This window comes from Gavia stellata, chromosome 10 (assembly GCF_030936135.1).
Source record: "Gavia stellata isolate bGavSte3 chromosome 10, bGavSte3.hap2, whole genome shotgun sequence".
NCBI lineage: Eukaryota > Metazoa > Chordata > Aves > Gaviiformes > Gaviidae > Gavia > Gavia stellata.
The window spans coordinates 19,941,875-19,957,476 of NC_082603.1; the positions used below are offsets into that span (position 1 = coordinate 19,941,875).

The 15,602-nt window shown below is 45.2% G+C and overlaps 2 protein-coding genes across 2 annotated transcripts in view; one reads left to right on the top strand and one right to left on the bottom strand.

Moving 5' to 3' along the window:
- Positions 1-2,736, top strand: part of ZNHIT6 (zinc finger HIT-type containing 6) — a 35,695-nt gene extending 32,959 nt beyond the window's left edge. Inside the window, exon 10 of the mRNA XM_059822181.1 lies at positions 2,389-2,736. Within this exon, the coding sequence (XP_059678164.1) occupies positions 2,389-2,474 (86 nt within the window). The 3' untranslated portion in view covers positions 2,475-2,736. The remainder of the gene's footprint in view (positions 1-2,388) is intronic.
- A 9,604-nt stretch (positions 2,737-12,340) lies between these two features.
- On the bottom strand, positions 12,341-14,760 carry CCN1 (cellular communication network factor 1). The gene is made up of 5 exons (XM_059821786.1): positions 14,701-14,760; positions 14,386-14,602; positions 13,696-14,043; positions 13,351-13,553; positions 12,341-13,239 (listed from the first exon to the last, which is right to left on the bottom strand). Exons 1-5 carry the CDS (start codon positions 14,758-14,760, stop codon positions 12,940-12,942), a joined length of 1,128 nt encoding a protein of 375 aa, XP_059677769.1. The 3' UTR covers positions 12,341-12,939.
- Between the last annotated feature and the right edge of the window lie 842 nt (positions 14,761-15,602).

Consider the following 15,602-nt stretch of genomic DNA (forward strand, 5'->3'; position numbering starts at 1 on the left):
TCCATTTAAAGACAAAATACCACTTTTGTTGAAGTGTGGCACGATCGTTGTACTCTTCTGTTGTGTGTCACCTTTACAGAATAAAGGAGAAAAAACAGAATTTAGTTTGCTTACCAGTTGCATTCACAGATAATTGCTAAGAGTGGAAATCTCGGGTTCATGTCCAGACTCTCCAGGGAGAAGTCCATTGTAATCAGGTGCTTTAGCCCACTCCCGTCTCCCAAGGAGCGACCTTTCTGCTTGTAGCCTCTTGTGGGCTACTTGCAGTCCAGTTTCTTCGACACTTACAGATTTTTGTGTCAGTTGCACACCCCTCCTAAGCCTCCTGCTCTTGCTTAGCCTGTCTCTGCCAATAGTGACTTTTCCTTTCTGCTTTCCCTCTCCATGTGCACCCAGAGGGACATTTGTCTTGGAGCGCCTGTCCGACTGACCTCCCCTTGGCATTCCAGGCAAACAGCTGCTGCATTGATGAGTGGATGTCTGGCAGGGTGTCTGCCGGAGCGCAGGGGCTTTGACTACCATAGCCCTCCGAGATCTGTTTTCAGAGGACCCAGGCTAGAACAAGAAACAAAGTCCTGTGGGAATTTAACTGCTAAAATGGTGTTTGTTTACTGAGCAGTCTCAGATCTACCCCCTTCCCCAGGAAGAACAGAGGCAAGTTTTCATAGCCACAGCAACAGGCACGTGCTGGGGGGAGTTCACCATTCCCCCCACAATTGAAGTTACTACCCCCAAAGACTGGGGGAGAGCTAGAGCTGGACACCTTCAAAGAGAGACTGCTAGAATTTAATGAGGACAAAGCCTTTTTCTCCTATCCTTGTTCTCAGAAATGGCTTAAGTATTTTGGCTGAAACTTTAAAAAAAAATAAAGAAAATAAGGATTGAGGAAGAAAACTGGCTCTGAAAAATTTAAACCCAGAGTTTATATTTTACATTTTAAGTAAACTGCGGACAGTTTTATGGTGGGAAGGGCTGGGCAATCTTGATTTATAGGCAGTGCTGTCAACACCATAAAAATACGTTCTTTTTGAGTGAAAACAGTCTATAATTCCTGTTAAATAAAACTTACTGTAACACACAAAACTAAAGCTAAAATTCATCTGTTGAGCTTCATTGTGAGTCAGAAGATTGCCACATTCTTTTATGTGATTTTTTGATGCTTGACTTGCTTATAGCAAAAACTAAAGGTGCTCTGATTTCAGCATGCAAGGTCAGTCATGGCTGAAGATAGTAGGGGATTACAGAAGCTTTCATAGGACTTAGGGGCAAAAACAATCCTTGCTTTGTGCATTACTCAGTACATATCTGGCATATAAATGTTAATTGATTATACACTAGATTTAATGTAGACAAAATGTGACCTCCAGTGTTTCTGGGTGAAATGCTTCTATTTTCTTGAACAAATTCCATTGAAACTGTACAGGTGCATACTGTGTCCTATGTATTATCTGTGTTTGCCAGCTGTAGAACTTATCTTGACAAGACAGTAACTGTACTTCATCAGCTCCCTTTTGGTAACGTTTCCTTAATGACACATCTGGCAATAAATGCTGAAAAATGTCTTTAAATTCATAGTCAGATCAAATACTGAAAATAACAATGAGAGCAGAGTGGGAATCATGGGCCTGCTTTGCTGTAGTTTATTTTTGTGCTGCTTGAGTGCCACCAACCAGTGGCATTTGGTGACCTCACCACAAGGTGACCGGGGTCAGTGCTTGCTAAAGAAGGAGTCTCGGGGTGTGAGGCTGAAGACCAGTTTGGGAAGTGAGTGCTTCATGATACGATCTCAGCAGAGCACAACAGCCGTGTCCTAAAGCACAAGTTATTGTGCGGCTTTAACCTCATCAGCCTTAGCTCATGGATTCACACAGCTTAACACCATCTTTGGGGTGCTGGAACACGTGGAAGGAGCACATAGGTGCATCATGTTAATTTTCCATTTAGAATTTCTCAGTAGTTCCCCATCTTAACTACACTAACAAAAGCATAAATTATTTATAATTCATTACAGTTTTAATATATGTATGTAGCAACCCAAAAAACAACATTTAAAACAAATAAGCCAAGAGAACAATTTTAAATTCTCAGTGGATGAAGAGGAAGAGTTTTGTGTGGGATAAATACTCTGCTTACCTACTTGACTGAAAGACCAAGATTTAAAAACTAAAAGAAGTTCTCAGCATTGTCTTGCTTTCTCCTTCAACAAGAAGGTCCTACCCAGGACTTTATCCCATGTTACGAGACTGGTTATGTCTTAAGAAATAGTTGTCCTCAAGGAAAGTGTGATTAAAAGGAAAAGAAGATACAAAACTGCTTATGTTTGATGAGCAAACAACATTGCTGAAACTAATTGCTTGTTTGTTTTTTGTTTGTGTCCTGCACCCTCAGATGCCAGTGAACCTGCAGAGAACTCGGACAGTGAAAGTTCATCCCTTTCATCTATGGAAGAAGGGGAAATTCGGGACAGTTCATGATGGTTCTTTGAGAGAAGAAGGTGGAATAAGCCTTTTATTTTTTTTTTTTTTAATTTAATTAAACCTTTTTTTATACAACCGAGTTCTCAGAGGTTTGGTTTGGCTTCCTTCATTAAAGGCAGCACTTCCAAACTGCCTGCCTATTTTGGGATTTAGTAATGCATATTTAGGGATGTAAATAAAGAGGTGGGGAATTGCTGGTTCCAGAAAAATCTGAAATTCTTATTTAATTGTACCCTTTTCTCCATGTATCTTTAATAAATCAGAGTAACCCAAATATAAAGTTTCCAAGTTAGTTTCAACAATATATGTTTTCCTTTTATCCTAACAGCTCAGTGTCTGATTTCAGAATTGAAATATCTGATCATATATTTGTTTTTATATGTGGATTTGAGTCTTAATGCTTAAACTTACTGGAAAAAAAAACACTGGTGTTTCATTAGGTTAATTTTCTTTTAAGGTATTTCTTTGTCACGCTGCACTACTGCAAATGATCTTACTTTACTTTTTACTTTCATCTTCTGGGGTGACATTTTGGGTGCCTGGTGCAATATAATTTTTTTACTTACTTGGTTGCATCTTGCTTAATGTGTTAAGGACAGGTCAAACCATGTTTTCAGGGTGGCTTGTTGCTGTATGTTTAATCTTTTACCCTGATCTTCTAAATTAGCATGGGTTTTAAAATCAATAGAAGTGAATACATAAGATTGTCACTAGGGCTAATATATTGGACTTCTGAACAATGCTTATGTTATGCATCTCGTATTACTAAGTTTACCTCCTGAAGCCAGATACTGTAAATATTTACTGGAATATCAGCTAAATTTACCTACTTAAAAACAAGTAAACCTTAAAAAAAAGTCCTGCGCTGTATCATCTGCTGACAATAGAAATCTGTTGTTAACTTCTGAGAAAATTTCTAGATCCCAGACCACTTATCACTGTGTCTAAGTGCCCTGTGTCTGTGGGGTCTGTTGGAGGATGAGAACAGCGGGTGCTGCGAGCAGTGTGAGACAGGTGGCCCCTCTGCACACCTGTACCAGGGAGTTCTCAGGAACCAGCATAGGCATTTGGGCTTAGTTTGCAAGGGTCTAGCTAAGTCAGCATTTGTAAAGTCTTGAGGACATGATCACTTTGTAAACAGCTCTGTGAGGTTGTTGCTGCCATCGTTGTTACCCCAGGCTGCCTCCTGCTTGAGACGGGCGCCTTTGTGCCAGAAGTTGGTGGCACGGGATGCACACTAAACTGCCATGAAGGTGTTTTTTCAGTCATGAGTGTTCTTCCTGCAAGTGCTGACAAAGGTAGAAATACAACAGAATGCAAGTGAAGGAACTTACTGAGGTAACAGGAGGCTGTGACAGCAATATGGGAGAGGGCTCGGGCTTCCAGACTCTCAGTCTAGGCTTCAGTACCAGGCTGTTGGTTCCTTACCGGTCATGCTACGTGGAGAGGATTTTTGAGTTGTTCAAAGGTTTAGAAGTTTTTTTTTCACACCTTTGCAACAAATGGTCGTTAAAAAAAATTGTTCACCGTGGCATCTAGCTACTGCAGTTTGGAAGGAGTGTCAGACCTTTGTAGTTGCATGCTATTTTTTTCTCACAGTGGTATCACGTGTCCTTTCCCTTGTGTGTTTTGCAACCCCTGGTAAAACAGGGAAGTTTTTCTTCTTGGCTGGCAGTAGCCACCTGTGCTCTATTTTCTTTTTTAGTCATTGTTGGTCCTCTGCCCACCTCTTGTTTCAATGTTTGTTTTTTTAACCCTTTTTAAAGGACTGAGATTCCTAGCTATAGGTGCTGCTTTCATATTTTTCCAGTTCAGTGAAAGTGAATAAGCTTTTCCTAATCAGCGATCACTGCATGCTGACTTGGTAGCCACAAATTACTTTAAACCAGTCTTGAACCCATTCGTAATAACACCGATAAAAGAGCAGAACAGCGAAACTGCCACAGTTCATTTGCCAGAAGATGTTTCATCTGGAGTAAAAGCATGGTATTGCTGTTATGATCCATAGCACACAGTGGAAATTAGAGTGCTGCAAATATTAGTGTTGATCTGCATGTGTGTGCGATTAGTCTTTGGCTGAGGAACGCAGATTTGTAATTTGCATTACTTTTCTACGCTCTTGGGTGTTTTCATTAATTGTATGAAAGAGTTTGCCTGCGTTTTTTTATATAAATCTAGTTCAAGCTTCCTTGTGAGCCAAATGCAACCGTAATTTGTTTCTAAATTAAGACGCTGTTAAATCTATCCTGCAGATTTAAATCTTTTCCTGCATTAAAGAAGGTTTTAAAAAATTATTAAGGAGCATTCCTGTGGTAGTTGCTAGAACTGAAATTTCCCAAACAAAGCTGGGAATCATCTTCCAGAGTTCAATGAAATTGAGAGTAAAAGGCCTTGGTAGCATTTGCCATTCATTCCCAGGTTACTATTTACCTATTTTTATATGGTTTTGGTAATGCTTACACTAGTTTGAACAGTAGTGATTCATCAAGTGTAAGCCAAGATGGAATTCAGATATTTTTACTCAGTTTAGCAAAACTTGTTCAATTTTTGTTTATAAAACTGAATCAAAATGGTCTCTAGCTAAAAGCACAGCCTTACTGATGACAGCTGACCAGCGCAGGTCCTGCAACAGTAGTAATTCTTCATAAGAATAAGGTTACTGATTTAATCGAAGTTTATGCCCTCTTTGGCTAGGCAGATGGGTGTTTAACACTTTCATAGGTAGTTAGGGGAAGTTTTTAATTCCTCTCTGAGTGACTTAACCCGGAACGAGCATTGTGTAATAAACTGAAGGGAGAAAATACGTCTTTAAAAGCTGTATTTCTAAATTTCTGGTCAAGCACTTGAAATTTAAGACATGGAGCCGAGGCTGCCTGAAGACTTTAGTTCTGTCCATTTTGAAAACATACTATTTTAATCATATTATATGAGGATCCCTGCAGGACTCTGCCTTGATTCAGCGCAGATGATGCCTGTGAATGAAAACTGTGTGTGATGTTTTAATCTTCATCATTCAACACCAGCTTGCATTGAGTGCTTGATTTTATGCCTACTGTGATAACTCGTTTATTTTCCTCTGTAAACTACTTGTCACAGAAGGAACAAGTGTTTTGTGTGTACCATTGTTATGGCATTTCTGTTAATGTTCAGACTTTTCAGGTGTCAAACCCTGAACCCTCACAGTGTGCCTGAGCTGAAGGACCATCAGCTTACAAAGCAAAGAGTAAAGGCTCTTGTGCTGAATGAACATGCTACTTAACAAAATTAAAAGCTTAATGAAGTCATCCCTTTCACAAGCCATGAAGGACAAAAATAGAGCATAGCTAAGCGCATAGCAATAGCTGAGAGGTAGGATTGAGTCACCCATATGAGAGAACTTGGTTCTTTTCCTTTTTTGTACAACTTCCTGGGGATATGAGGCATAAGTTATTGAGTTGTCATGGGTAAACAACGTTATAGCCCCTGTCAGTGAAACAGCTAAGTTTTGAATGAACGCATCTGAATTCTAGGTTTTACTGTATTTATCTTTGCGTTAGGAATTGCTGATCTGTAGAGGAGAAGAGGGTCATGCCGCAAAATGTGTGGTTGGCGCTAGCTTAGAGGCATGCTGGACTAATTTTTGTTACTTCAGTTGAACAGTGCAGTTTTACTTTGCATTAGGAGTAAAACTGTTTACCATGCAGAACATGCACTCAAGTCTAAAAAAGTACATAAATTTCTAAGTTCTCTGTAGTGCTGACTGGAAGTCCAAGCTCCGTGTTGTGTATAAGCATAGCTGTGATTCAGACCTTGCCCTGCCAGAGATGGCTGGTCTCTATTGACATCTGTAGGAACTGAGAATGTATAACACCTTGAAAGAGCAGGCTTTCAGGGAGTAAATATACAGCTGCAATGATGTAACTTCAAGCCGTATTTGGTCACAAACATTTCATTCTGCTTTCTTAAGTCCCACGCTCTTTTTCTGAAAACATTTATTCTTCCTCCCTCCGAAGGAAAAAATATCTTGAATTTGTGTTTTTGTTGTTGCTATGACATTCAGTTAAACTGTATGCACATGCAGGTTCTGTTAATAAGAGAAAAAAATGAACTGTGTACTTCAGTGAACAAAGATTACCCTGTGTTTGTATTAAAATGTTGCTATGGCAGTGCATATGGTTTTATTTGGTGGAAATCTGTGGTGAAATGGAAGTCACACGTATGCAAGACAAACAAGAAATGGCAGCAAAACCAACTTGAAATAAATACTGAAACTGAAAGGGAAGTTGCAGATGACATGTAAAACCAGGAAAAAAAACAAGGATAGTTGTTTTGCTGCCTGTCTGTCTGTGATAACAGAAATGTGTTCCCACTGTGTCCTGCTGGGTCTCAGTGACCCGTCAGACAGTGCCTGAGCTCTAATGATGCTTTTACTGCAAGAGCTTCTTTCCCTTGTTGGCTCTGTGCATTGTAACATGTTTTTGGTTTGGAAGCAAAGTTCCACTGGCTTGTCCTGATTTCACCACTGCTAACTGTTCCTGCCGAAAAACATTTCCAGGCTATCGTATTGTAGTAGGCTTTTTTGGCAGGAAAAATCAACAGAGCAGTAAAATACGGAAAGCCACTAAAGTCTTGACTACCTTTGGGGCAAGGGGAAGTCTTTGTGGACTTAACTGGCTCCTGCTAGTGATAAAAAATAGTGGATTTTCTTTTTTTTTTTTTAATTGGCACAGTAGTCCTCGTATTTCTTTAATCCTTTTGTATTAGGCTTCTTTTTGCATCAGTTGCATCAGTACAGCTATTTGTGGGGTTGCATCACAAATCAGAGTGGGTTAAAAAATAATCTGCCAAAGAAGCAGGGATAGAAATGAGAAGGGAGAGGGACTCTTGATTTAGAGAAGAAATTACCACATGGAGCTGGCTGGTTCCTGCATGATCCCAGCTGGTGGAGAAAGCAAAAATGGTTTAAAATCACATTGCCACTTTCTTCCTGTCATCCGAGTTCTGCCTGCAGAAGGAGGAAGAAGTGACTGTGAAAGCTGCCTGTTGCCTTTCCACTCCTTGCTTCCAGATTTTCTACTGAATCATATTGTAGTCCCAGAACTTGTCCATTTTGCCAGGAGTGCCAATAGGGAGTAGAGATACGTCCGTCCAAGTGAGGTAAAAATTAAGTTGGTAGATGAGGTGTAGACATTCACGAAAAAGAGCAGACAGGTGTGGCCTTAAAAGCTTGCCTGAGAAGTCCCCATCACTTCTGTATCTACACTCTCGGTGATATCTCTTTGACCTTTTTTCCCAATCTCTGCTTTCAGCTGTGCTTGGGCATCCAGGTTGGTTTTAATGGGATTGTTCCACTACAGCACAAGTATCCGGTTCTGTAGACTAAAATATATTTTCCTGTTTTAAGTTCTCATTAATAGACTCACTGGTTTTACAGCCCTGATGTCTTGATTTCTGACTGTGTCAAATTCATGAACTAATTAGGATCTAACCTGGTTGGTTTGAGATGCTGAAGGAAATCAGTAACTCCTGAAAAGCTGGTGTCTTTGGCTCAGATGATCTGCTGGGCTCCTTTTGATCTGATGTTCAACCAGTGTTCTCAAAATATTGCTGGACTACACCGCTGACTGTTTAACTGGTGTTTGTAATGGAGCCCCTTAATTCCTACTGAAACTGCATTCATTATGAGGTTAAGTTGTTAATGTATGTGTCCGACCTAGATTCCCATCTGGGCAAATCTGTGCACCCTATCTTTAAATTTCTTCTATCTAGTAAACGAAAACCTTTACAAAATCTTGTCTAATCTTTTCCTCCTGGACAGTTGCTACATTCCATCCTGTAAACATACTTCGAGACAGATGAAGTTGCTTATGTGAATGGTGCCTTGGGGTCTTTCAAGATCTTCTCCAATATAAATTGTGTATGTAGAAGTCATAGCTCTGTAGGTTTTGGGGGGAGGGAAAATCATAGTGTGTTGGACACAATCTAGTCAGTTTCTTGGTGTTTGGTCTTTACAGGGTAATAGACACAGATGCTTATTGTATCATTTTGTTGGTTGAAGTCGTCTTTTACAGGATTTGTATTTTCTAGATACCAAGTCTCACTGCAGTTCAGTGCAGTTCAGTTGTTCATGAGTGCATCTCAAAAGCAGTAACAGACAACTAGCTCTGTACATGGCACCTCCACGTTTCTGTGTGCCGTTTGATACGTGGCTATGTAACATGGAGAAAAAAACCTGTGACTATGAAAGCAGGGACATGTCTATATGAAAAAACAGGCGTGAGGCAGAGCAGCTGGTAAAACTACACAGCCTTCCCTTGCTGTGTGCTGAGCACTCTGGGCACTGCATGGAAATAGTTTGATTAAACAGGAGTAAACTAAAATGTGCACGTGCACCAAAGTGCTTTTATGCAGGATCAGCTTGGAAGGGCCAGCATCTGGTAAGAGCAAGCCTCTGGTGTGACACCATTCACTGCCTCTGTGTAGGGAGGTAGGTTTGACTTCCACCACTGAATGATCGTCCACTGCAAGCTTTCTTGTTCCAGTCCACAAGACCTGTGCAGCTGTAGCTGAGAAATTCTCCTGTGTAGCCAAATCTCTGGCAGAGCTCCTTGTCAGGAGCGTGGGGGGGGGGGGGGGGGGAATTGACGCAGCTTCAGTGGTCTGTGAGCACAGGAAATCCTCCTGCAGCAATCCCACCGATCCACCGTGTCTCCGCCTGTTCCCCCACAGCCCGTGTGCTGCCTCAGCTTCCCACCAGTAGCGGGGAGATGGGCCCGATTCCCCAAAGGTGTCCACCGGAGGGTCAGGCAGCCCGGTGGGGACTGCTTTGCTGTGGGCTCCGCAGTAATTTATATGTGGAGTATAGAGGTTCCCACGTCTCAGCTCAGCAAGGGTTAATTAATAGCCTGGCTGTCCCACTGTCAGTAAGATGTTAGCTTTTCCTCTATCTGCTGCTCATTCAGGAGAATGAGCTAGTAGCATCCCAGGAGAGAGGATTTGATGTAATCATGAAGTCTGTTTTCTCCATACTCCCGCTTTTGTTTTGTTTCCTGTCATGCAGCACTTAAGGCAGCAGAAACTTTGTCTTCACTGTGTTGCCTTCATTAGTAGGGAAGATTCTGTAGGTAACCCTGACATTACAGTGGTTACCGCCGTCAAACCCTTGTGCATAAGTGAGTTGAATACAAGACGACACGTTCCTGCAGTCCCAAAACTGTAGTTTGACAAGCGCTCCGTTCGGCGGCAGCACTAGCCTCGGCAAACTGCCCCGTGCCCCCCGCTCCATCCTCGGGTGACCCCAGCTGGGTGGGGGCTTGCGTGACAAACCGGGCAGCCTAAAAATAACAGCCAAAGGCCCAGGGGCAGAGGGGAGAGGGGAGAGGTGGGACGGCTGAAGCGGGGGCTGCTGCGGAGAGGACGGTGCTGGCTTCGGCAGCGTTGCTCGCCCTTCGGGCGTGCCAGGACTCCCCAGACAAGCGCGGGGGTCCCCTGGTGTCTGCCCGGCTTAGGGGAGCTCCACACGGCACAGGTGGCTTTATTTTCGGGGTTTGAACTTGCTTGATGGCCTGGCATCGAAATGTGCTGAAAACTTCCCGCTTCTTGTCATGTACGTTAATTATTATGTTCCTAACTCCTCATCTTTTAGTATTCATCTTGAAGAAGGATATTGATACTTTAGTTTTTGACCAAGAAATGAAATTACAGTTGTGCTCATTAACCTTACCTGTCAAGCTTGCTGATTGCACTTAAAGGAACCCGTGTTTTTATCATTTATATTTTGATGCCTAGTATTTGGGGTTTTTTTCTGCTGAAACAACAGAGGGTATAAACATTTCAAAGCAAATGCAAAGATGATACACAAAAAATGGCACTGGTTCCTTTTACAGTATTGCAAATTGTGGGTTTTAGTAGTTTTGCCATGTAACTGTGAAATGCAAAAAGTGAGGAGAGAGGACTATATGGATGATGATCACTTGGTGTGAGATCCCAGCTCTGGAAGACTTTGCAGCCCATTTTGGTGGGGTTCATTCCCTCTCTTTATAGGAGGACAATTTCATGTAGTATTATTTTACTCTGTTGTTTGCATTATCTGCTCCTGCAGCCCTTTCTCTCCCAACAGTACATTTTTCTAGTGAGCAGATTACAGAGCCCCCGCCTCTATTTGATGAAACATGGAAAGCCCAAAGTGCAGGCTGTAAAATCCAGGGCCTGGCTAGAGCCACCCTTGAGGCAGGAGTTGGAAGGGCCACTTCGGTTTTCATATGGTGTGCATATTACAGATATACGGTCTACATGTATAGCATAGTCACACGTGTATGTAATTTTTCAGGGAACTGTTACTTATGTTGAAGATGGGTGTCATTCAAGTGTAAGTGACGGTGAGGAATGCATGTGCAGCTGCTGTGTGTCTGTGAGCAGTGTGTTCTGTTCCTTGTCCTCTCCCCATGCAGTAACCCAACATGTAAACCTGATGATTTCTCAGTGAGCGGCTAAGGTAGTGACATGTTCAGTGCCAGATCTAAGTAGAAGCCAAACAAAAGCACTTTACTGCATTTCACACTTTTACTGTCAACAAATATTGTACAGACAAGTTTAGATACAGCTGAGACGGGTGGCCAGGTGATGAATTCCAAAACAGCTCAAGTTTTGAATGCCTTCAGGGAGAGAACTTGACTGAGCAGAAGAGAGATGGCTGCAATTTCTCAGGCGAAGCATTAGCTGCCAGAGATGAGCTTCTGAGATATTTGGCCATTTATTTTATTGAAATATTTATGCCTAATCTAATAAAAAAATTGACCCTTAACCACTTCTGCATCTAACTATATGACACTGGATGACACCCCTTCACAATTCTAAAACCTCAAAAATCAGTCTCTTGGTTTTTATGAGAAGTAGCTTTCTTACTAAAGACTATGGGAGGCTATTTTGCCAGAGAAGTAACCAGTGACAAGGGGGGAGAAAAAAACCACACCACCGTCGCACGTTTCCTTTCAGTCTTATCTGTAGCACAGCTTTATGCTACCCAACGTAGTACAAAAGTTTGATGCTGCTTTCTCAGATTCTCCTGTGGTTGATTTTTTTTTAATGTCATTTTCTTACCATGTGCCAGCTAGCCATCTTACAGCTAAATCCCTCGGTTAGCCAAATGTCATCTGTCCCCCACAATATAAAGTGTAATGACATATTTAAAAAGTGGGAAAGGGAGGTGTGGAAAAGAGTGGCTGCTTTGCCTTTTACTCTATTGGAGAAGTACTTGAAATTCCTCACATTCTTCTCCTGTTAACAGTATGTTTACTTTTCATCACTGGGTTATTAGGATTAACAGAAGTCATTGCTTCAAGCCCATTTAATTTGAATTTAGTGAAAGCAAACTACCTCCTGCAGACTGTAGGAAACATTCTTCCGCCACAGAAATGTATTAATTCGCAAAAAGCAGGCACCAAAAAATGCGAGACCTGACAACCACTTCCACCTCAATGTTCAACATCACCGTGCATGCACTGCATTCTAATGAAGTACCTTATGTTGCAAATTCCAGGACAGTGTGAATAATCTGACAGTCTAATTAACATTTCAGTCTCTCTATCAAACATTTGCTTTCACTGCCAAGCAGCTTTTTCTGTATATGCTTTCTAGAGCATGGGGTTGCAGAGTGCATGCACCACTTCAAAACATCATTTATCCAAAGAATTAGACTCAGCTTTCTAGTTCACTGCTGCATCTGTAGTAGAGCTTGTTTAATTTTCAGAGAATCTAAGCTTTTCAGAATTCAGAGTTTTCACAGAAAGCTCTTGCATTTGCTGTATTTAAGGCTGTTGCCTATCAGAATGCTCTACTAAGAGTAGTTAGGTAAATATTTCTTTATTAAATGATTAATTCCATAAATAAATTCTTTTAATTCATTGAATATAAAATTAAAATCATTTACAACTTATTCCAGTATTACAGGGGCTGGAAGGGGTAAAAAAAAAACCTCCAAGAAAAACAAAAAAGCTACAGTTTGATAAATAAAATACTCAGCTTTAAAACAACTGATTTCTGTTTGCCATTAAACTACAGTTGGTACATAATAGCTGCCACTGTGAACACCCCACAAGTGCCCACCTCAGGAAGGAATGTAACTTCCAACTTAGTTGGGAAAGGGTGGGAGAAGATGGAGGGAGGGGGAGAAGCATACTGTTAAATTGAACAGGATAGCAAAAAAGTTTTCATAACCGGAACAAAACATTTAGCCGATCACTTACAAACAGAAAACAGTATATAATTAGATAAAGTGCTCCAAAAAGAAGCAGTAAAGTTGCTCCAGTACTATGAAGCTTTAAGTATGCTTAAATCTCTGTTGCGTTAGTGTCCAGTTGCACAGTGCACTCTCGTAACATCTCAATGTTGCCCTCAAATGGGCAAGGCACCATTTCCATCAGAAGTCCTTTCTCCATGGCTGGTTACTTCAAAATTCTGTTTAGCATCCCACCCCCAACACAACTCAGTCCCTAAATTTGTGAATGTCATTGACTAGTCTGTAGTAGGGATAAGCTTCATTCGCGTGCGGACAGTTGTAGTTGCATCGGCAGGACTGGATCATCATGACGCTCTTGGTGAAGGTTTCTCCATCATCGCAGCGGAACCTGATCTTGACAGTCCTGGTCTGCTGAGGCGTGCAGCACCTGCCATCCACGCAGGAGCCACAGTACTTGGGGCGGTACTTCTTCACGCTGGAACATCCGGCATAAGTAAACTTCACGGGGGATGGGGACTTCTTAGTCTTGGTACATTTTTTTCCCTTCTGTAAAAGAGAGGCAATAATATTATTAACAGGAGATTCTTCTCCAGCCTTTACCCTCTACCCAAAGCAGTTTGGAAAGAAGAGGAGCACCAGAGAAGCGTCTGTATTTACCTTCAGGGAGGCATAGCTAGGCTCGCCACATGGCCTCACTTCACATATCCTGGTCTCTTTGATGAGCTTGCAGTCGGGATTGTCGTTGGTAACCCTTGTGGAGATGCCAGTTCCGCATGTCTTCGAGCACTGGGACCAGGATGTCGTTTGCACAATGCATTTGGGATTCTCAAAAGCTCGGCTTTGTGGCTCGGATCCAAAAACTGGAAAAGAAGAGGAGGGCTTAGCCTAAATATATCCTCTCACTGGGTTTCTTTCTTTCCACTGGGGCCTAAGGAGTCATTTAGCCATCCTCCTGCCTCCTCCCCTTAACTGTCAGCGTGACACAGATTCGCCCATACTCACCAGGTAGCATTTTCAGGCCTCCTTTCACAATGGCAATTAGCTCGTTGTTCCTGGTTAGTTCGCCTTCGGAATCATCCAGACCGAACTCTTTGCTGAAGAAGCCTTCCAGCTCATCCAGCGCATCCTTGCTTTCATCGCAGACCCACTCTTCGCAGCACTGCCCGGGGACTTTGACCAGCCTGGGGCTGGGACAGCCCAGGTTAGGAAGAGAGAGCTCTTGCGGGCAGAGCGGGATGCAGCCCACAGCTCCATCTATGCACGTACACTGGTGTTTACAGTTCGGCTGGAAGCTTTCGCCGTTCTGGTAGATTTTGGAGTTATACTCACACGGTCTCCCCTCGGACTGTGCTGCAGAGATCAACAGAGATGGAGAAGAGGGAGTCAGCGGTGGAAATCGCTCGTTTAAGCGCAGGTATTTGCTGGTCTGTTAAATTCAATTTACGGTGGAGCTCCCTACAATCCCCCGGAGACGCGGGGCCAGAACAATAAGTTAGTCAGGAATCACTTTTCCTTATGTGCGTTTAGCGCAGCCCAGACATACTGAATCGCATTCCAGACTGCTGAAGTCATGTGCCTTTCTGCCAAGCTACCAACAACAAAGCATAACCATACATGGACTCGAAATTACTAAACTTCGGCACTACGGGGACCGGGGCTTTCTCCCGGGGGAGCGGAGGGCGAGCCGCTTACCTCTGCAGATGCCCTTCAGCGCGGCGGGGCTGGCGCCGAAGTTGCACTCCAGCCCCTTGGTGTGGTCGCAGGGCTGCGCCCGGCTGCAGTCCTCGTTCAGCTGCTTGGCGCAGACCTTGCAGCAGCCGCAGCCGTCCGGCACCAGCCCCACGCCCGGGGCGCACTGCGGGGCGGCCGCCGGGCACTGGCAGACGGCGGGGCAGGGCGAGCCCAGAGCCTGCGGAGCGGAGCAGAGCAGAGCGGCGGCCAGTGAGCGCCGGGGCACAGCGACCCGCCGCCTCCCTCCCTCCCTCCGCGCAGAGCCGCGGCACTTACCAGGCGGGCCAAGCAGAGGAGAGCGGCCGCCAGAGCGGGGCGGGTGCCCGCGGAGCCCATGTCTAGCGCCGGCGGTGCGGGAGCGAGGGACGGCGGCAGACGGCGAACACGCGGCGGGGCCGGCGCGGACTGAGGCAGCGGCGGGCGCGACCGCCTTATATGGGGCGCGGGGCCGCCGCGTGCGCCGCGGCGCTGACGTCGCGCGTTCCGGGCCGCGGCCGCGTCCAGCGCTCGCGGCATCCCAGGAATGCGGCTGGCGCGCGGCGCGGCCGCCCCGCCCCGCCCCGTCTCCCGGCACCGCGGCCGCTGGCGGCGGCCCTGCCGCGGGGGGTCCCCCCGCCTCCCGCCCTCCTCCTCCTCCTCCTCCTCCGCCCGCCCCTGCCGGGCCCGCCGCTTCCCACCGCCCGGCGGGGCTCCTCCGCACGCTTCTGCGGGGGGGGGGGGGGGGGGGCGCTGCTCCCGCTGCACGGCGCGCCCCGAGGCCGCGGAGGCTTTTCCCCGTGGTGCGGCGTTTTTTCCCCGTTACCCTCACGGATGCACCTACACAGGAGGATGCTGAAACACGGAGCTTGCAGCGCTGGAGGCTGTGCCGGCGGGCGCCCTGCAGGAGCGGGCCCGGGCGGCCCCGCCGCCCCCAGCGCCCGACCACCTGCGCCGCCGGCGGCCGCGGGGGCTGCTGCCCCTCCGTGCCCCCCCGGCTGCGGCGGTACCCGCCGCGGCGCCGCTTGGCGGGGCCGAGTCCTGTCCCTCGCACCTCCCGCGGGACGCGGGACGTTGGCGTCACCGCTGCGGTTTGAGGGAGAGGCGACACGTTTCGTGTGGCCCCCGAGCCCGGGGCCTGGCCGTGCCCTGCGGGCGTCGAGGCGCCCGGCGTTCAGGGCGGGATGACCCGCGGGAAGCGC

What these genes read in the sequence shown, in the direction of transcription:
- CCN1 (XM_059821786.1), bottom strand. Translation starts at nt 14,760, where the DNA reads ATGGGCTCCGCGGGCACCCGCCCCGCTCTGGCGGCCGCTCTCCTCTGC. An exon ending in AGGCCTGAAAATGCTACCTG is followed by an intron (nt 13,554 to 13,695) that starts GTGAGTATGGGC and finishes CTTCTTTTCCAG; the next exon opens with TTTTTGGATCCGAGCCACAA. An exon ending in CTAGCTATGCCTCCCTGAAG is followed by an intron (nt 13,240 to 13,350) that starts GTAAATACAGAC and finishes TCTCTTTTACAG; the next exon opens with AAGGGAAAAAAATGTACCAA.